At 54.5% G+C, this 21,648-nt stretch overlaps 1 protein-coding gene across 2 annotated transcripts in view; it reads left to right on the forward strand.

Moving 5' to 3' along the window:
* The first annotated feature begins 2,941 nt into the window (after positions 1–2,941).
* Positions 2,942–21,648, forward strand: part of PDE2A (phosphodiesterase 2A) — an 86,574-nt gene continuing 67,867 nt past the window's right edge. The window contains exon 1 of one of the 2 annotated variants that reach the window (XM_081152654.1): positions 2,942–3,248. In XM_081152654.1, the coding sequence (XP_081008780.1) occupies positions 3,178–3,248 (71 nt within the window). In that variant the 5' untranslated portion in view covers positions 2,942–3,177. The remainder of the gene's footprint in view (positions 3,249–21,648) is intronic. The other variant, XM_081152656.1, reaches the window with a different exon arrangement.

A 21,648-nucleotide genomic window follows, 5' to 3' on the forward strand; every position in this document is an offset into this window, starting at 1 on the left:
TTTGCTGATGCCTTTAATAGAGAAAAAGCTGCATTGGATGTTGAATATTTAAGTGTGAAGGACCTGTCATATGTCCCCAGAAGAAATGTCCAGGAGGCAGCATATACCAGACATCTGGTGCTGCAGAGAGGGCTGGACCGAAGGGGCGCTCACAATAGGTGGTACGTTGGTGGAAAGCTGGGTGCCCTGTGGGGGGTGAATGAGAGACAGGGCCCGGCGCTTCTGGGAGGAGCACCCATCCATATTGAGCGGGTGAAGATAGGATGAGCAGTGAGCAAGACGGAGTAGGTGCCGTCTGGAAGGTGGGAGGGAAACAGCCTCGGGGGAGGGAGCGGGGGAGGGCGCCGAGAAGCCGCCTTTGGTCAGGAGGAAGTAGCTGGAGCCCGTGGAGCATGGGCGGAGGCTGGATCCTCCCGTCGCTTTGGGCAGCTGCCCGCCTCCAAGAGCATCCTGTGCCTCCCACCTCCCTCCAGTTCCCCAACTAGCAAACAACGGCATCTGCTCACCAGCTGCGGGGCGGCGCCAACCGAGGCCTGTGAACGAGCCCTGCGCGGGTCAGCACCGCGGAGAGCGCCCGGGGGCCGAGCCGGGGCGGGGCTTTGCCGGTTCGCTCGGGCCGTCGGTTCCCGCACCGCCCGACGTGCGGGCCAGCTCCAGGTGGAGGAGGAACCCTGGGCCTGGGTAGTCTCAGGCTCTCTCCCCTTATGCACCTTCCCCCTCCCAGCGCTACCCTACAGGAGCCCCTACCCAACCTCGGGGGGCTGTTACTCCCTCAGCCCCATCAGTTCCACCTCTTCACGGGAGGGGAAGGGAAGAGAGGAACCCGCTACTTAGTGGGAACCTTGTAAACATTCTCCAAACCTCTTTGAGCCAAGAAGTTGTGACCCCATCTTTCAGGTGAGAAAACTAAATTAAAGAGAGGTTAAATGACTTGCCCAGGACACATGGCAGAGCTGGGACTTGAACTTCCACCTGCTGGCTCTACGTTCTGGAGTACCAAGAAGTCCTGGATCTGGCACCTCGTTCCTGCAGACACCTTACTTCTGGAGCAGCTGTGGAGTTTGGTGTGACAGTGGGGTGGGGAGGAGATCCTCCCACCTGAATTGCTTGAGCATATTCCCAGGACATTTCCAAGGACAAGGCCTCCACCATCATTTCCTGAGTGGGGGTAGGGCAGAAAGGGGCCGAGGGCCAGGTGAGGCCTCGAAGCTCCCCCTCACTCATGCTCAGGAGGAGCCCTCCTTTGAACTCCTCTGACTCAGCTTCTTACCGCCGGGCTCCTCAGGGCGTGAAGGGGAGCTGTGAGGGCCAAGACTGGACGTGGTCCAGGGCTCTGGCTTTCTGAGACCGCAGAATGCCTTCCCAGCCAGCAGACATGGAGCAATGAGGTCCCAGGGATGGGTCAGGCTGAGAAAACAGTTTGCCCAGAGCTCTCAGAAATAGAAAAGTCTACTTTCTGGGGCCGCGGTGGGAAGTAAATCTCCCTCACATTTTCTTTCTAGACACTTCATAAGTCAACTGCTCTCCTGCACGAGCTTGGCCATTTCTGCCTGCCCCCCCACCAGAACTGTGCACCCCCATACCCTTCAGCAGGGGTCAGGTTTCCACTGTCTCATGGGCTTCTCTGTCTGGAGCCTGCTGTGTGCAGCAGGGGTTATTCCCCCCACAGCCCAGTGAGGCAGGGTTACTGGTAAGGGTTACATGTAGTTCCCCAAGCCTGGAATACACCCCCTCCTCCTGGGGTTCCCTACTTGCCTTTAAAGTATCCTCTCTTCCAGAAATGCTCACCAACCTCTGACTGGGTCAGGGGCCCCCTCTGAGCACAACAGACCTCATGCTTCCCTCTATCACACTGCAAGTTCCCCCTCCCCTTGCCTGGGGGCTTCTTCAAAGCAAGAAACAGTTTGAGTCATATTAGATGAGGTTGGCCAGTCATAGGTGTTGTGAATGAATGAATGAATGAATGAATGAATGAATGAATGAATGGTGTTAGTGATGGAGCCAGGACTCAAATCCCAACCTCCTGCCTCAAGGTGTGGAGCTTTTCCTCCTATGTCCAACAGGAGCTCTGCTGAGACAACTTTCTACCTGCTCCATTGTCTAAATTGCCCACATTCCATTGGGCTAAGTTATCCTCCTGAGGAGTCCCCTCTGGGGGAAGGGCAGAGGTGTGGCAGGCCTTCCCCCATGGCTGTAGCCTATTGATGGCAAAGGCACGTAGGGGTGCTGTGGTTTGGATTCTCACAGCACTTAGTAGGAGTCCATACTCCAGCATCAGCTCCCAGATGAGCAGAGCTACCAAGAGGTGGACTCTGACAAGGCTCTGAATCCAAAGACCATCAGCAAAATCCCCCTGAGCCTCCTTTGTACCTAACTCCACGCTGGGGATACACATAGGATGTGATGCAGACCCAGTAAGGGAGCCCACAGAAGTTCTGCCTGGAGGCCTGGCCCACCCATACTTGGGGGAGCAGGAGTATTGTCCTGCCCAAGGGCCTCTGTGAGGGGGTAGCAGAGGGTCTGTGTCCCATCCACTTGCCCCTCACCCCCGATCCCATCCTAGCCTCTCTCTGGGTTCCTGTATCAGCCCCCCCTCCCCCTCTCTCTCCATTTTCATTTCTATTCCCCCCCCTTTTCTGTCTTTGTTCTGTGTGTGTGTGTTTTCCTGTGCTTCTCTGATCTCTTTGTACTTCATCTTGATCTCTGCGGGGCTCTGATCCCTCTCTCCAGGCGTTTCTCTCCCCTTCTTCTCTGTTTCCCTCTCAGTCTCTCGCTCTGTGTGTGAGTATTTCTCGCCCTCTTCCAGCCAGAGTCTCTCCCCCTCCCTCTCTCCCTCTCTCCCTCTCTCCCTCTCTCCCTCTCTGTCTGGGCCTCTCTGTGCCTCCTCCCTCTCCCCTCCCCCCCCTGCATTATCAGAACTCCAACCTCCTCCCGAGCCAGCCAGCCTAGCGGCAGAGGCAGTGGCGGCAGGAGCAGGAGCAGGAGAGGCGAGAGCAGCCGGGAGCAGCCAGGGCAGCAGAACTGGATCGGGGTGTTGAGTCCAGGCTGAGTCGGGGGCAGGCTGCTGCTCTTGGTCCCCGTGCCTGCTGGGCCAGGTGCCCTGCCTGGAACTCCGGGCAGGGTGGGCAGGGCGAGGTGCCACCTTAGTCTGGCTGGGGAGGCAGACGATGAGGAGTGATGGGGCAGGCATGCGGCCACTCCATCCTCTGCAGGAGTCAGCAGTACCCGGCGGCACGACCGGCTGAGCCGTGAGTACAGTGGAGGGGTTGGGGTCTGTGTGAGTGGCTACAGGAGGTGCTGTGGACAGAGTCCTGAGTCCCTCCAAGGAGCTGGGTTTGGCATGGAGCTGAGCCACGTGCTCAGGAGGATGGATCCGGCTCCCAGGCACCTGGTCGCTGGATTGGAGAATGGGGGTGGGGGGTGGGGCTCTGTACCGGGTGGGGATGCCTGGTGTCAACCTAGGGGGTGATGTGGCTGGGGTCCCACAGAAGGGGCTGGTGGTTAGGGTGGGTTGGTAATAAACTGGAATCATTCCTTCAGGGGCTTGGGGGAGGTCTGCGGTGGGTGGAGAGTGGGATGGGGGGTTCCAAGGAGCTCTGGGGCTGATAGAGATTAATTCAGAACCTTGGAGAGGGACAATGTCTGGCCTGCTAGTGCTCCTGTGTGTGCACGTGGGGGGGGGGGAGGGGTGACACAAAAATGAATGAGTGGCCCTGGAGCAGGACAGGGTCTGGGACAACTGCACTCCATGGGACTGGGATTGGGATTCAGAGCCGCCAGTTTAGACAAATTTACCTCAAATCGCCTGTCCCAGGCAGAGCTACAGCATTCCTTGGAATGAGGCCCCTGTGCACCAGCCTCGTGTTTGTCCACGTGCAGAGGATGCACGTGCAGGTGAATGGAGGAGGGCTCCTTGGAGGTGCCCCTCCACCGCCTGAGGGCTGTTGAGGTGGCAGGCAAGTGATAAGTCTGTCTTCAGTCAGTGGAGGTGCAGGTCTATGCCAGGCTACCTGAGGGTATGTGTATGTGTGCACGTGGAGGTGCAAGGGGACAAGTGGATGTAAATGGGCCCATAGAGTTCTGGGGTCTTTGGTGGTTGGATGTGCAGCAGGGCGTGTGAGCATCCCACTGTGACGGTGAGAGTTTATCTGCATATGTCTGAATGCAGGCAGTGTGTGTGTGTGTGTGTGTGTGTGTGTTTGAATTTGTAAGTTGGCATGCATGTTAATATGTACTGTGTCTACAAAATAGAGCCGCTCAATACTGAGCATGTTGTTTGATTCCATGTGCATTTGTGTATATGGGCATATTTGTTAGTGTGTGAATATTAGTATTACTGTGTGTGTGTGTGTCTGTGTTAGCATGTGTTCTGATGTGGGTCTGTGATCAGGGTGCTAGTGTGCATGAGTATGTATGTTGGTGTTTGTGTGGCTGCTGTGCATGTGTGTGTCTATATGTGTGTGTTCATCTGAGTGTGCGTGGATGGCTGTTTTCTTTCTTGGGTGGTTGAGGACGTGCTAGGGCACTGTGGGCCACCAAGGCGGGGTGGGAGTGGTTGAATATGTGACCACCTCCATGAGTGCAAGACAGTTCATTCTATACCCTGTGGGGAGATGCAGAAAAGAAATAGACAAGAATGGGTCTCCCCCCGGGGCCTTCTAAGCTCCCTAGATGTAAAATAGCTTGAGAATAGTTAAGCAATGAAGACCAGGATCAAGCTAACAGGTGGGGGTGAAGTGGGCACAGCATAAGCAAAGGCCCTGGGCTGGGATCGGGCACTTGTGGCAAGAGGCTGGAGGGTAGGCAAGAACCACATCCTGCAGAACTTTCAACTCCAGGCCTCTTGGGCTTTATCCTGAGGGACCTGAGGAGTCCAAGAAGGTATTGTGCAGTGGAGGGGCATCATCAAATTTGGGTTTTAGAAAGCTGCCTCAGGGCTGAACTGGGAGAGGGAGATGGGGGCCAGGAGGCCAGTGTGGAGGCCAAGCCAGTGCAGGCATCAGCGAGGTCTGGTCTGAGTGGCTAAGGTGCAGAGGAGACCAGGGGCTTTCTGAAGGGAGAGACTGGGGCTTGGGAAAGGAGCATGAGGTAGCTCAGGCTTGGACTGGGATGAGGGGGTACAGAGGCAGGACCACAGAGGTCAGGGTGTTGGGAAGGGAAAACTCCTGGAAGTCTGGAGCCTCAGGCAGGTAAGGTAGTAGAGACCCCTACAGGGTTTCTAACCAGGGTGCAGAGGGTCAGAGATTACAGAGCCATCTTTTCCAAGACAGGGAAACTGAGGCTGTGGCTTTGTTATCCTTGTCTGGCTGCAAGGCTGGGGCTAAAGCTCTTCATCAGACCTGAGCCTCAGTTTCTTCCTTCAGGCCCCGCACATGACCTTTTGGTGGCCTGAGTTGGGTTGGCTCGGTGAGGGTTAATTGCCATTAGGCTCCCCGCCCCCCAGCTCCCCCTGCCCACCAAGAAACTCCTGCCACTCTTCCTGCTTCCCACTCCAGCCTCCTGTCCCCAGGGGCTACTGATGGCTTGGCTGGGATCTGGCCAAATGGGGGAGGCAGAACTCCTGGCAGTACCCCCTTCAGTCTTAATGGACTGGGAGTCTCATCCTCAGCTGGGCTGCTGTCAGGGCGGCCTGCACGCCTCAGGTTGCTCGCCTCTACCGCCCTCTCAGCAGGCGTCCATTCCTGCCTGCGTCGGTTCATTCAGTCAGTCATTTATCCAACAGTACTCCCCAGTGCCTGTTTGGTGCCGACTGTGCTGGTCACTAGGGACACAGAGAGGACACCAACCCAGACCTCCTCTGAGGGAGTGCCAGTCTGACGAGGGAGGCAGAAGTGGAAACTTGGAATCCTGCTGTGTGAACAGTGCTTGCAGATGGAAGCCCTGGAACTATGGGGGCCACATTAAGTCAGAGTTTCAAAGCAAGAGACATTTGAGCTGGATCTTGAAGGACAGATAGGAAGTGCCCAGCAGGGAAGAGCAGAGGGAACAGCATGTAAATGTGGGTGGATGTGAGAAAGCGCGGCATGTTCAAGAGGCAGAAAGAGTTCGGGTTGGCAGGAACATGAAGGGTGTTGAGGAGAGGGCAGAAGGGTCCAGATTCTGTAGGGTCTCAAGGGCCAGGTTAAGGGGCTTGGACTTTTCCTTGTAGGATTAGGGAGCTGGGGAAAGGGTTTTGAATAGGAAAAGCCTCTCCTAGGAAGCCCTCCTTGGTTCTCTCACCCTCTGACTCAGTGACCTACCCTGAAGTCTCTTTCTCTGATGCTGCATGATCAAAAATGCGGCCTAGATTGAGCCTTCCCCTGTGACATCCCCCGTGTGTGAGCTCCATACACAGCCAGCCAAGGAGTTCCTCAAAGACAGGAGCCGCCTCCTTGTGCTTCTCTGCTCACAGCACAGGTCTGGGCACCCAGGCTCAGTGCAACCTCTGAGTAGGAGAGAACATGAAGAGCCTCTGGGCCACCTTCTAGAAGTTGCTTCACTCCTCTCTGCAACTCGCTCACAGATCTATCCAGCCCAACTTACATACCCTTAGGGGCAGGATACTCATCCCTTCCCTCTTGGGCAGCCCTTCCCTTGCAGTGGTTACATCCACCCTATGCTCACCTACAGGGCCTGGCTGCTCCAGGGTTTTGGCCTGGCTTGGTGTCATTGCTTTATCCTGGTCATTCTCCTTCCTTCCAAGCAGGGCCAGGCCAAAGCATAATGGCTCAGGAGTGGTATGAATACATCCTGGGCCGAGAGATGAACAGACGGTAAAACTGAGATGAGGCAGTCCCTGACCCCTCTCCAAAAATAAGGACAAAGAAGCAGACATGGCCAGAAAAGGGAGTGAGGAGTGAGCATAGACAACAGGAAGAACTTCCTACCAGCACAGAGAGGCTGTGGGATCTCCTGACTTCAGTGGGGGGAGTCTCCCAGGACAGGAGGAGGAGTTAAAGGAGGAGGCATCCTCCATCCCTGCCCCTCCTGCAGGGAGAGGGGGATCGAGGGGTTCAGAGAGGCAGGGGGATGGGGATTCATTCATTCCCTGGTTCATTCAGCAGCTATTCACTGGGTTGCTGCTCAACCAAACATGGCAGCCCCAGGGGAAAATGGACAGAGCCAATGACCAGCCGAGGGGAGCCATGGCCTTTCCCACCTCTGCCTGAGTCAGGGGCAGGCATTTAAGAGGAGGGGCTTTGGAACTGGCCTTGGAAGGAAGAGTCACTTCTCCAGGCAGGACTGAGGGTCAACTCCAGGAAGAAGGGTTGCCATGTGCAAAGGTCAAGGGGAGCACAAGCATGGCTTTGCTTCTGTGTGAACTGTGGGAATTCAAAGTGACCTAAGCATGAAGTACAGGGTGAAGGAAGGACTGGGCAGCAATGAGCAGAAGAGTGAGAGAATGGAGGTTAGACCACAGGAAGCACTTTCTGTCGCCAAGGTATCTCCCAACAGCCTTAAATTTACAACTTCTCCGTCTCTCCTAGTGACCCCAGCAGTTCTGAGGGGCTCCTCCTTACTTGAGAATGGGGTGTTCAGTGAAAAAAAGAGACCCTGGAAATGGGGGAGAGGCAGTGGCTGAAGAATGTGGCCCCCTTCCAGAAAGTGGCATGCAAATGAATGCAAAGTTAAATGCAAATCAGCCGACTAGGGCTTGGCAACTTTGGCTTCACGCCTTTAGTGCCGGCCTCCCACCCCTTCTGCCCCAGATGCCAGGACAGTGGGAGCAGCCTTTGCTGCTCTGAGCACCCCAGCTTGTCTGAGCCACAAGATTGTGGCATACAGGGCTCCCTTTCAGCACCCCCATCCTCTCGGGAAGTTGATATATTTAGTAACAGAGATGTTTTCAACACATTTATCTCCCATTGTTCAGCTGCCCACTCCCTGGTAAAGGCCAGGTCCCCAGTGACGTGACCTAATTTTTGAAGTCCCTGAAGTCACCCTTCTCACTGCCCTCCTGGAAAAACAAGAGGCAACTGGGGCTTGGTGCAGCAGAAGAGATTTAAGTTGGACATCTGGGAGGACTTCCCAACAGTGTTGGTGCTGAGCTATGTGGACCCTGGGGCTTCTGGGCTCTCACTCTTTGGATGGCTACCCTGGGTTCAGAGGAGGCTTTGAAAATAGGAAAGTGGCAGACAGGCAAGGGTTCAAATTTCAGCACCATTACTTTGTAGCTGTGTCGCCCTGGGCAACTTACTGAACTTCTCTAAACCCCATGTGAGCAGTGGAGTGGGAATAACAATACTTTCCTGGCAGGAAGACTGAAGAATCTGGACATGGAGAGCATAGCGCCAGGCATGTAGCAGGTGCCTATAAAGGTTAGCTGCTGCCATTATGAACCACCCACACGCACCTACACTTTTAGAAAGATTCAGTGGGTGGGGCCCAGAGGGGGAGAGGCAAGAGCTGGGAGCCCAGAAGCTGTCACTGTGTGGGAGACAAGGAGGTCTAGAATGGAGCTGTGGTGGGAATGGTGAGAAGCGTGGATGCTCTGTAGGAGGGGCTGAGGGGCCTCGGAGACATGTGACCACCTCTCTTGACTGCCCTGTCCCTTCCATCGAGTCTAATCCCCAGAGAGTGCAATGGAGGACAGGGCTTGGTGAGAAAAGGTTTAGGCCTGTGGCCACGCCCATGAGTCTGTGAGTCATTCTGGGAGTTGTAGTCTGGTTGAATTTGCAGTAAGTATTCCTAGTACTGCCCTTCCTTGGATTCAACTCCGCACCCTGCTGCTGAGGCTGGCTGGGGACAGGCCCTGGTGGGTGCTGGGGGATGTGAGGCCCAAAGGTGAAGCAGCCTCAATCCCTTCTCTTAGGAATCCCTCAGTCTTCTATGTGTTGGGGGTGCTGGTGGGGGCAGGGATAAAAGGATTAAGGCACAATTATGACTCTTCACAACTCACACACAAGTTTACAGCTTCCAGAGCACTGTTTTCATGTCCATGATCTCATTTAATCCTCACCAGAAACACCAGACACAGCTATTTTCTGGATGAAGAAACAGAGGATCTGAGAGGGAAAATGACTTGCCCAGAGGCATTCAGCCAGTGACTGAGGGAGCCAGGCCTGGAGCATAGGTCTGTCTGTCCCCAAAGCTCCTGCTCTTTCCACGGATTGTCATTTCAGGTGGCAAAGGCTGGGCCTTGAAGGACAGGCAAGACATAAATAATTAGACATGTCCACAGAGGAGCAGCTTGGCTAAGACCCAGCTCAAGGGACAAAAGGCGAGGCTGGGCTCCTCGGGATATGAGGCTAAGAGGTGGAGTAGCCAGCTCAGGGGCCTGCTTCTGGGCTCAGAGTTTGGACTTCTCGCTGTGGTCCACTAGGATCTACCCAAGGATTTTGAGCAGGAGCAGGACCTGATTAGAGCTGGGCTTTGGGAGGATTGATCTTGCAGCCTGGGCTGAACGGACTAGAGTGGAGAAACCCAAGACAACCGGAAGCTTCTGAACTCCACCCTCGGTGCTCCCGCCTGTTGCTCCTTCCTCCTCGGTGCTTCTCAGCGGCTTTCTCCCCTCCCTCTTTCCCTCGCCCTAGAGCTGTGCTGTAAGGCCACATGTCTCCAGCAGGAGTCGCTGTCACACACCATCCATTCCAGCCTGGATATTCCTTGCGCGTGAGAGGCCAGAGAGAGGGAGGGAAGAAGCTGGACGCAGAACAGAGATGAAGGGTGGAGAGAGAACAGCCTGTTGTTCTTCACTCCCCTGTGCCAGGGGTGGGAGGGCCCTGCTGAAATGGTACAGGGAGGAAGGAAGGCTGAGGAAAGGCTGGACCCCAACCCGGCAGGCATGGACACACTGGGGGGTTAAGCCTCACAGGCTTAGATTTGGACATGGATTTAGAATGACATTGCAGCTGGGGTCTGAGTTTCCATTAGATTGTGAATTGCTTGATACTGAGATAGGGGTGAGATTAGTTGGTTTCTTTGTGTTTCTTTGTATCTGAGTGTGTGTGTGTGTGTGCTTGAATGTGAGCTTCCAGTTGTTCCAGTAGGTCTAAGAGGGTGAGAGCATGTGGATCAGTGTTTGTATAAAAGTGTGGATATATTCATATGTGTGAACATGTGAGTGTCTATTTTTATGCCTGGTTTATTGGTAAATGGTTATGTACATGGAATGTGGCTTGTGTGTATACCTGTCTGTAGAGCGTTATGTACATTTGTTCTAGTAACTGTGGGTGGGTGGGGAGCTCTGTGTATGGGCATCCATGTTTGAGTGTGGGGGTGTGGGTGAGTGAACGTGTGTGAGGGCACATGCACCTGCTCTGCTGACCCAGCAAGGCCAGGCTCAAGGTCTGGCGACTCAACACTTTCTCTCCTGGCTCTTACCTGCCTGAAGGTAGAGATAAGATGTGTGGGCACTTGTCCCGCTGGCATGGCTCAGTGGTTGAGCATCGACCTATATGATCCAGGAGATCGCGGTTCAATTCCTGGTCAGGGCACATGCCCGGGTTGCAAGGTTGATCCCCAGTAGGGGATGTGCAGGAGGCAGCTGATCAATGGCTCTCTCATCATTGGTGTTTCTATCTCTCTCTCTCCCTCTCCCTTCCTCTCTCCGAAAGCAATATATATATATATATATATATATATATATATATATATATATATATATATATATATATATAAAAGATATGTGTGGACTTGAGCTGAAGGGTTATCATGTGTAGGGCTAGCATTTCCTCAGGGAACTCTGGGAACCCTCCTGGTCAGTGAGGACCCAGGAGGATCAGGTGGTCTTTGTGTTCAGGCTCAGATTGAGTTGGCTGGGATCTGGAGCTATTAGGTTGAGATGCTAGGCATGGCTGTGAGGTCTAGGTTCCATTCTCCTGGGAACTCTTAATGGTCACACTTGCACCTCACTAGAGAGTTTCAAGGACTCCCGGCCTAGTCGTTTTGTTATATAGGTGCAAATATTGAAACCCAGAGAGTGGTAGTGATTAACCTAACATCACACAGCAGGATCCAGGGCCAGATGGCATGGCTTGGAGCAGAGAGAGGGGTGTGTCTGGCCTTCCCCTCTCCCTCCCTTTCCCTCCCTCCCTCTCTCCCTCCAGGCTCTAGAGCAAGTGGGGAGCTCAAAGTAGAGATCCAAGTCTTTGGCATGAAGCCACCTCCTGTACCTGGGCATTTCCACTCCTCCCAGGCCTCAGATGCTGCCTTTGAAGTTCAGACCAGAGCTTCTGCCTGCTGTGAGACTCCTCCTGGGAACTTGTGAAGTCTGTCATTCTGTGGAGCATGGAGACTCCATGGAGAGGAACTAGTGGTAGGGTGCAACCAGGCGAGGGGTCTCCTCTAGAAGCCTCAATTTCCTCATCTTTGAATCAGATGCTTTTTTAGGTCTCTACTGTCCTGACATTTGAGGCTTTCCCTATAATCTCTCCTTGGGCTCTTAGTACTGAGACAGCGCAGGGTGGTGAGAGAGGCCTGGAGGCCTAGCTTGGCTCAGTGCAAAGGTGGCAGGGCAGTCCCATAGGGAAGGGGTTGCCTTGAGAAGGAGGGATGAACTTCTGGTCTATGGGGTGGGAGGTGTGAGTGGGAGCTGAGCAGCCTGGTGAGGGAAGCTGCAGCTGAGACTCCCGCCCTAGCAGGAAAGCTGGTTGCAAGCTCTCTGAGATCCATTCAAGCTGTAGCTGCCACAGAGGGGCCAGAGAAGGGGATGCCTCAGCCCACTCAGCATGGCGAGGTTTGAGCCCAGAATGCTCCCCTGGAAGGGGAGTGGGAATGTGTGGTATTAGACTGTGCAGCTGGAGGTAAGGAGACCCCTTCCATGGGAAACTGGAGAGAAATGAGTCTTCCTCAAGGCTTGGAACTGGAGGCAGGGGCTGGTTGTGAGGACATTGGTGGAGACTGGGGGTGGTGATGGACTGGGCAACTAACTCTGCAGCCGCCTTGCTGGTGCAGCAGGGACAGACAGACAGCTTCCTTTTGCAGAATTGTGGGGGCTTAGGGTGGGAGGCCCATGGCTGGGGGTGCAGACATTGGCTCTGGGTGGAGCAGGGGTGGAAGCTTCCTGGTGCTGGCACTGGGCAGGAGTTGGGTGGGAGAAGAGAGAAGCAGGTGGCTTGGTAGTGCATCCTTCCCACGCCAGAGAATTCAGTTATCTTACAGCTTCATGCAGGGTGGTATCTGGGGGCTGGATGGAGAGAACCAAGGCTTACAGAGTGTCCTTTATATTTTAAAACCACCTTGTTTAATCAGCTCAACTATCCTTCAAGGAGCTAGCCCTACTTTGTAGAGGGGAAACGGATGACACATCACATGGTTTAATTGAAGGAAGTTTGATGACACAATTACTACGGAGGTGGGGAAAGAGAAAGGAACCAACTGAGCATGTTGAGGTACTTAGGACTAGCATCTGAGAGGCCAGAGAGTCAAGAAGAGTGCGCCAGATCAGAGGGGGGCTGTCAGAGGAGGTAGGAGGGGTGAGGGTGTGAATACCCCAGGTGTGAGTGCTCTCTGCTCTCCTGCCCCCATTGGCAGAACCCGGCTGGAGGCCAGAGGGCAAGTGGGGATGGAGGGAATATGAAGCATCACTGGAAGTCAGCCTCCGCAGCACAGAGCACAGCGACAAGGGTGCATACCTGGACAATCTGGAGGGACAAATGGTTGATGGGAAACTGAAGCCCAGAGAGGGTGCCAAGTTGCCCAAGGTCACACAGCTGGGTGGGTCTCAGAGCAGAAGCCAGAAGCCAGGCCCTGCCTCTAAACACCCACTTTGGCACCTTCACTGGGTCCTGGTGGTGCCCGGGCACCAGGGCTTCCTGAGGGTACCACATACCCTTAGTTGTCTGCTGCTGCCCTGGGCTCCTTCCTGCCATCCTGCCCTGCTCCCTGTCTGGACAACACTGGGGCTGCTGGAGAATGTCATTTGAGCCATGGTGATCTTGGGTTTAGGAAACTGCAAGTGAAGGGTTAGTGGAGCCAGTGGGAAGGCTGGTGGACATGCGGGTTGTACAGACAGGTGAGAGACACAGTGACAGGCCCCACCCCCAACTCACTCACCTGAGCTGTGGCCCTCATTCCCCAGTGTCCACCCACCAGTGCAGGGATGTGTGGCAGCTCGCTCCCCTCCTCCAGGAGCATCCCTCCCTGCCTCACTGGGCCTGTGGCATCCGTACTCCAGGGGATCATTCATGGTACCAGAAGTCACCTCCTCAGACGATGGCCTCCAAGACCAGAGCTGTGTCACTCTCGCCTCATCTCTTGATAACACTTATGACCTGTCCACTGCCAAGTCTAATAAAAGTCCTCCTTTTAAAGATCTTCATCCTGGAGTCTGAGCTCAATCTTTCCTGCTATCTAAAGCCTGGGCCTTGGGCCTCCCTGGGAGACAGTCTGTGAGAAGGTCCCCTCCTCGTGCTGGGTGGTTAGAGGCCTCTGCCCAGCCAGGTCATCAAGTGCTGTGTGTCAGTGGGGATCCACTTTCAGCCTCTGCCAGGCCCCAGGCCGCTGACTCAGTATCAGTGTTAATTAGCATCTCCAGTGCAGCCTTCCCCCCACTAAGTACTGACAGTCATTAGATGCTATTGTGTGCAACTGGATCCCAGCTCTAGCACCCTCCTGCCCCCAGGCTTCTCCTCTCCACACCCTCACCTGAACTCAGGGATCAAGTGTCCTGGCCACAAACACTGCTCCAGGCATGGGGAAACAAACACGCATAAACAGAAAACCTCAACAAACAGAAATGCACACACAAAGAAGCAGACAACAGCACACACAGATATCAGTACACACGGAGAAACAGGCAAGGATGAGTCTAAAAACTGACGTAGAAACAGCAGAAGCAGAATGAAATGCAGTGCCTGTGCTCACAACCCAGGTGTACACACCCAGATGTGCAATACAGGCACGATTTAGCACACGGTTTGTGCACACCTGCAGTACACTTACACTCAGCATAGAGACTGACCATCAGGTAGCCAGGCCCAGCTACCTTTGGTTCCCCACCTGTGCAGCATCTCTCACCTCTGGGCTGTTGTATATGCTGTTCCCTTTGCCTGGAACACCCTTCCTTGATGCCCCTTCCCTTCACCTGGCTAATATCTATCATTCTTCAGGTCTTGGTTTCCCTTCCATACTTCTCAACCTTGGAGCACTCCGCTGTGACGTGGCACCAGTCTTTGACAAGTTTTGGGATGAAGGCCTTTGCCTGTGCTTGGTGAAGTGGTGACTGTGGTTGTGAGTAGGGAATTAGGGCCAAGAAACTGGGAAGAGACACATGGGGGGAGGGGAGTAGTGAGTCAGGAATAGCAGTGAGAAGCCCTGGCTGCTCAGGCTGCTGTAGCTGGATGCCCCTCTGCCTCATTTTTTCAGACTCTGCCTAATTTCTTTTGTGTTTCTTCCAGTCTTGCTGCCTGACCCAATTCCCTCCTTCCCAAAGCTGGCCCTGCCTCTTGCCACCTCTGAGCTCCCACATGCTCACCTCCTTCTTTGCTCGGGTGTACCTTGCCCGAAGCCTAGTGCAAACCTCACTGTTCAAGGCCTGGGCTCAGGCACATGGTCCATGCGCAGCTTCCTGAGCCGGACCATTTAGTAGCAGAGGTGAGTGATTATGAACACAAGCCTTGGGGAATGCCTCCCGGTTCACACCTTAGCTCCTCCACTTCCTCGCCGTGGGACCTTTGTTCCCTCATCTGTAAAAGGGGCATGGTGACGGAGTCGGCCTTGGGGCTGCTGAGAGGATCAAATGCGTTTGTAACGCACCTGCTGCACGGTTTGGCTAGCTCTCCGGGCTGCACTAGAGCGGGGGAGAGCTAACGAGGTCAAGGATGTGTAAGCAGCCCCAGGAGGTGCCTAGTGAGCTCTTGCTAATTGGAACTGAGTGAAGCAAACATCTGCATGGCACCTACTATGTGCCCTCCACAGCTGGTTCTTTGCGCCGCCCCTCCTCAGTTTCTGCGCGGCCACCGATTCTGCACAGCTGTTATGCTGTCGGAGCCCAGAAGGTGGGGGTGTGACTTCTTTTTTTAAATTTGTTTTTTGCATCCATTTTATTAAGGTATAATTTACATACAATAAAATCATCAATTTAAAGTATATGATTCAATAAGTTTTGGTAAATACAGGGTATCCTCCAAAAATGTATACAGCTGATAGCTCAATTGATGTTTTTCAGATTTAACCCATTGGAATTAATAATTTGGGGGGGACACCCTGTATATACAGTCATATAACCACCATTTCAATCAAGAAAGGAATATTTTATCACCACCCCCCGCCCCACCAACTTCCCCTATGCCCTTTGCAGTCAATCCCCGTAGGGGCTGACTTCTCACAGGCTGTGAGAGGTGCTGGGTTTTCCTTGAGCTGACAAACTAAGCACATAGAGTGGGGCTGCCTTGGATAAGCTGAGAGATGCCAGGGAGCTACTCCCCTTTCCAGGACTGGTTCCTGTGGGCGGGCAGAGGTAGGGAGGGGAGGGATGCTCAGGCCTGAGGGCTCGGCCAGCTGGGAGTGGCGACCTAATGAATCCAGAGTGGGTGACAAAAAGTTGGGACACCCACAGCCTGCCCCCTAAGATCAAGCACACCCTGTGGCCCTGGTGGACATGGCCATATGTTGGTCCAGACTGGAGCAGCAGTCCAAGATGACTCCACTTCCCTCCCTATCTCCCCCACTAAGGGCCATAAACTCCTCTGTGGATTAGCAGTTCCCTGAAAAAAAGGGGGGCACTTTTGTTCCCCAGTTCTAGAACCAAATATTAAAGCATTTATGTAACTAGCAATAAATTACTTAAGGTAGTGACTCACTCAGCTTAATGAGAGCACAAGCAGGGAGGGCTTGAGGTATTTTTAGAACACACACCTCACACCCTCCTGTGGGGGAGGCTCTGTGTGAGGTGGGTAGAGAAAGGTCTGGGAGCTCATGGAAGCACCCCAGGTGTCTGCAAGGAGAGGAAAGCTGATCCTCTGCCCCACCGAGGTCCCAACAAAGAGAGACCAAGTTAAGCGCAGCAGGAGCGACTCAGATCAGACTCAAGGAGCACATTCCAGTGGCGCTGATTGGAGAACTGGGTGGGTAAACTAGGTTAGGAACACTTTGATGGCAGGCACTAGGTCTGTGACCCCCTGCCCCAACCAGGAACCAAACAAGGATGAGACCTGGGTCAGAAGCATCTGGGCTTGAATCCAGCCTTTACTGGTGACTAGTCTTGAGGCCTTGGGCAGGTTCCTTTCACTCTCATCTTCAGTTTTCTTCACTGTAAAGTGGACATAATATCCACCTTCATAATATCATAAGAATCAAGTAGGTTATTGTGCGTAAAGCAAACCCTGGGGCTGACTTTACAGGGCCAAAGTCTCCAAAAGGGCAGGAATGTTTCATTTTGTTCACTGTTGTATCTCAAGCTCCATTCACAAGCCACTCATCTTAAAGTGTTTAGTAAATGCTTGTTGAGTGAGTGCCTGTTAGTTTCATCCCCAGTCTCCTGCTCCAGATGGGTACCTTGCTTCAAGGTTCTGGGGATGAAGGGAGGCAGGGCAGGGCAGGGCAGGGGTGCTCCGCGTGTGGAGTCTGGCCTCTCCACCAGGCTGAGGAACAGGTGACTTCCAATAGGAAAAAGCTGAACTTCCTGGGAAAGGGCTGGGAGGGTTCAGAACCAAGGAGAGCTTTAGCCTGTGTCCCAGGGCCGGGAGGGTCCACTTCGTGTGCCCTTTACAACCTTGGGTGGGAGAAGGAGGAGCCAGCAGTCCAGCCTGACCCGGAGACCAGCACCCTCACCCACCATCACTGGGAGTTCAGAGGAGGGGGAATGGGTGTGGGGTGGGGCATCCTGAAAGTCTCCCCGGAGGAGATGGGATTGGCTGGGAAGATTTAGGCAGAGAACATCCAGGCATCTGTAAAATGGAGTAATAATTCCAAACCTGTAGGTTTTCTGGGAGGATTAAACAAGTTACTTTTTAAGAATGTCTAACACATGCCTGCCTGGAGAGGGCACCATACAGGCTTACTTCCTCCACCTTCCCTCCACCTTTTCTCAGCTCCTGTGACATTAGAGGGACATTCCCATGCCCTACTGGGGACAGCAGCAGGGTTTGGACACATGCTCACAGACATTGGGGTGGGGGGCTTTCACTGACCCCCACCTCTGTGACTGGACTGAGCTGGACACACAGTAGGTGCACAGGACAGATTGGGGAGAGGTCTCTGCTCCTTCCTCCCAGGAAATTGGGAGACTGAGGGGAGGACACAGCTGGATGGAGAAATGGAATCTAATCCCTGACCCTCCCCCAGGCCTACAGCCCCAGACTCCTGCTCCCAGTGGCTGCTCTCATCAGCTCTGACCAGCTCTCCTCACACCTCGCTGGCCTCCCAGGGCTGGGTGATGAATTAGTGATGACAGCATCGCAGCATCGCTATGACGACCAGGCATGTTCTTAGCCTCCAGTCAGGGTGCAGACAGAGGCCAGGGACCCCTTTGGCTCTGGGCCTTTGTACTGATGTGTGTGTGACAGGAGCTGAGGCCCAAAGGGGAGTAGGGGTGAGGTGAGCCGGGGACGGGGCACCAGCCAGAACATGGGGGCTCTGTCTGGAGTGAACTAGAGTTCATTCAGATCGTTAGAGCCAAATGGACCTCCGGGACAATTGTCCCTCTCCCTCCCTCCTTTCTTATCTTGTTCTTTTCATTCCTCCCTCCTTTCCTTCCTTTCATTTTCTCTCAGCGCCATCCCCCTTGGAGGCCCTGAGCTGCCCACCTCTCCCCCTGACCCTGGGAATCAGGTCCAGCCTGGCACTCACCCTTGAGAGCTCAGTGAGATGGGGACACAGACACTCCAGGGAAGGCGTGTGGGGCCACTGGTGGCTCTGCAAGGGCGTCTGGCTTAGCTCTGTCAGGAGCCACGCAAATGGCTCTGCAGAGGGGGTGATCCTTTTGGCTCTGTTGAGTGAGGAGGAGACTTTCCAGTGGAGAGGCAGAGTCCAGAGCTGGGCCCATGAACCATGAGGCGTGAGTCCAGAGGTGAAACATAAAGAAGGATGGGGGGTTGACAAAATCCATAGCAGCCTAAGTAGAGGATATAAGCGGGGCTTCTGGAGAGGGACTGGGAGGGAGAGGGTGCAGTGAGCTTGCAGTTCGTCTCACAGGGGAAGAAGAGCCCACGAAGGTTTTTGTTGTTTTGCTGGTCTGATTTTAGGGATGGGGAGACTGAGGCCCAGAGAGGTAAGTGACTTGACCAAGCTCACTGAGGTCATTGAGACAGACTGAGACTATGGGTCCTGCATGGTCCTGCAACACCCAGACAGGACCTCCTGCCCCAGATGTGCTGGTCAGGATTTCCCCAAGGAACTGCCACCTCCAAAAGGTGGGGAGGGCCCATGGGTGACTTTGCCCTCAGTTTGAATGAAATTTGGATAGGCAAGGGCTATGCTTATGGCCCTCCTCTGTCTGACAGACTGGGCATGTGTGTGGTAATGGTAGTGCTGGAGGACATTCAAGGAAGTCAGGGGCTTGGCTAAGGTCAGCAAGCAATTAGGGTCATAAATTGATTCAAACTTGGGTCTTCAGGCTCCCAGCCCAGATACTGTGCCATGTGCCCTTACTCCATCCATACCCTCAGAGATCTTTGGCTGAGTTGGGCACCAGTGGGAGGTAAGAACATCTCTGAACCTCTCGCACCCTCCCCAGGGCTCTTCTTGTCTCTGCCTGATATTGGGTCTGCTATGGCTGGAACTTATCTGGGCAGAATGAGACATTTGACCCCATAGTCCTGATGAAGAAACAGGTCCCAAGGTTACAGTGACTCACTCAGGGTTACCAAAGAGGCCAGTGCTGGGCTGAGCCTGGCTGCTTGGCCCTTAACTTGTCTACACGTCCCCCACTTCACAGCTGTCCCCTTGCCTCTCTTCCATCTTGCTGTATAGCATTTCAAGGCCTGCCAGCTTTGATGGATGGCCCCACAGTTCAGCCTTCCTCCCATTCCTTTCAGGATGCTGGGCTGTTAGACTCCTAATCATCAGTCCCGCCTGGTGGCCACCAAGCCATCCATCTCCCTCACACAGCCTCACCCAGCACAGGTGGATTTTTTTGTTGTTTTTTAATCCTCACCTGAGGATATTTTTTTCCATTGCTTTTCAGAGAGAGTGGAAGGGAGAGGGAGAGAAACATCGATGTGAGAGAGACACATCAATTGGTTGCCTCCCGCACAAGCCCTGACCAGGGCCAGGAACGGAGCCTGCAACCGAGGTATGTGCCCTTGACTGGAATCAAACCCTGGACCCTTCAGTCTGCGGGCCGACACTCTAACCACTGAGCCAAACCAGCCAGGGCACAAGTGGGTTTTTGGGAGGTGCCATAGGTCTCCTGAAGAGTAGGGAGAGTGTTAGACTGAGGAAGAGATGAGGGATCACCGCTCATTGTCCCCAGGCTGCTCCCAGACTCGCACCCTGGCAGTGACACCAATCAGCTAGGGGGCTGCATGGAGGAGGCAGCCTCTAGGCAGCAGGAAGAGGAGGCTGGGAGGCAGATCAATAGTCCCTGCAATGCTGCCTTCCAGGAACTGAGACTCAGGGGAGTCTGGCACTGTGGGTCGATCTTCTGGGCTGTGGCCCAGGCCCAGCATGCAGAGTGTGTGTGTGTGTGTGTGTGTGTGGAGTGAGGTTGATGTGAGCAGCCTGCTGTCCCCTGCCCCCTCCCCCCTGCTCTCCCTTCCCCTCTTCCTCTCACCTTCCACCTGCCTACCCTATACTTTCCCCCTGCTCCCCCACTGCCTCCCACCATGGGCACTGTAGCTGCGAATCAAACTATCAGTTTCCAGGCACCTATGTGCACCTACCAGCTTTGAGGTGGGGGGAGGGTGGGCAGGGAGGCCAGGGGTGAACCCTCAGAGCCCTCAAGGGACAATTTAATGAGATAATGAATGTCAAGTGCTTCATACCACCAGGGGCACATAGTAGGTGCTTAATTATTCTTTGTCTTGTTCCTCCCTCAGGAGTATGGGGAGAGCAAGGCTCTGGGGGCAGGTGGGGAGCCTCTGAGGACATATGAGCTCCCAGAGTGGCTGTCAGGTGCTGCTGACAGTGTTAACAATAAGGGGAGAGAGAGAGAAGAGAGAAGAGAGATATTAATACCTGACACCTGACAGAGTCTAGCCAAGCCCTGTCACCCATTCTGACACAGGGTAGATGTTTGGTGTTGGGAGGAATGGTGTCCAGAACAAGTCTTGGAACCAAGCCCCACTCTCCCTCTGGGAAGGGTCCCCGAGCAGACTGGGATTGCCCCCCTTCCTGGAGCAGCTGTCTCCACCTTGGCAGGGGGGCCTCCACAGGGCCCACCTACTTGCACTAGCCCCAAGAGACTCGGATTCAAGTTCTGTCTCAGGTACTTTAAGCAAGTCACTTTCCTCTTGGGGGCCTCAGTCTTCTCATCTGTAACTGGTTGCTGTAAGGATTCATTGAGATGTCACCTATCAAGTGCCTGCCACTTCCCTGCCCCTGAGGGGTTAGGCTGCTCCGGGTTCCCCAGAGCCTGCCTTCCCTAGACACAGCCCTGAGAGGGACCATCTCTTCACTGGGTGCTGTCTGCTCCGTCCTTGGGTTTGGGCTTGTTGTCCAAGAAGAAGGGAGTAAAGGGGGTTGCGTCTTAGGTTCATTCACTCTGGTAGGGGGCCAAGTATGTTCTCTGTACTGAAGGTGCCTCCATGGGTAGCCAAGGAGCGGTCAGACTCTGGTGAGGGTGAGGGGGAAGCTCTGGGCTGGGATCCCCGAGCCCTGCTGTTGCACATGCTGTCTCACTATGACCTTGGGCAAGACCTCAGGGGAGTAAGAGAGATGCGGGACCTCTGACCAGTCTCTTTTCTGAGGGTCACTGCCTAGATGAGTCTGTGTTCGGGGGCAGAGGCCTGGTGGCGGGATGGTTGCACAAGGCTGGCGACCCCCCTGCCACAGATGGGCAGACCACTGCGTAGGGGCCCGGGACTGGGGCCAGCTCAGGACTCCTGTGACCTCGGTGCCCTTGTCCTCATACTGTGTCCATCTTGCCCTGCTACTGTTTGCTCGGCCTCTTGGTCTGCATTGCCCCGCCTGCCCCCCTTTCCTAGTCCTCTCTTTATTATCTGCCTCTATAGTGCCTCCTGCCTCAGGCTTATCTCCTCCTGTCACGAGTCTATCCATCTTTGTCATTCCCCTGTGGCTTCCTCTGCTCTTGGGCACACTCTCTCCCTCCCCGGGAGTCAGCCTGTCTGGAAGTCCATCCCTCCCTGCCAATTGTCTGTCTCAGTGGTCTCTGCCACTCTGACCAGCTCTCATCTTCTACCTTCCTGCGTCTCCCTCTTGCTGATGGTGTCTCTGCCTTTCGCTGTCTCTGGGCTCCCTTCGTCCATCTCTGCAAGTCTCTCTCTGCTCTTACTTTTGGGTCTCAGTCTCCCAGGAGTTGCCTGGCTCTGGCCCCTCCGCCTCCTTCCTCCCCTTTGCAAGCCCAGCCAGGGCCGCAGGTCCAGCCCCTCCAGCCTGGAGCAGGGAGTAGTCACCCCACCTCTCCTGCTGGCTGCCTCCGAGGCCCCTGACAATGCCCTCCGCCCCCAGCCGCGCCACCCGCCTTGTTGCTAGGCTTGGGCTGGCAGCACCTGGCTTCCATAGCGACGGGTGCTTAGAAACTGAACGCCACAGCTCCCAGTCCCACCACTGAGCGAATCGAGCGCCTCTGGATCAATCAGGACAGGAAATGGGCCTCTAAACTGCCTC

This window comes from Miniopterus schreibersii (genome assembly GCF_964146895.1).
Source record: "Miniopterus schreibersii genome assembly, chromosome: 12".
In the NCBI taxonomy this organism is placed as follows: Eukaryota; Metazoa; Chordata; class Mammalia; order Chiroptera; family Miniopteridae; genus Miniopterus; species Miniopterus schreibersii.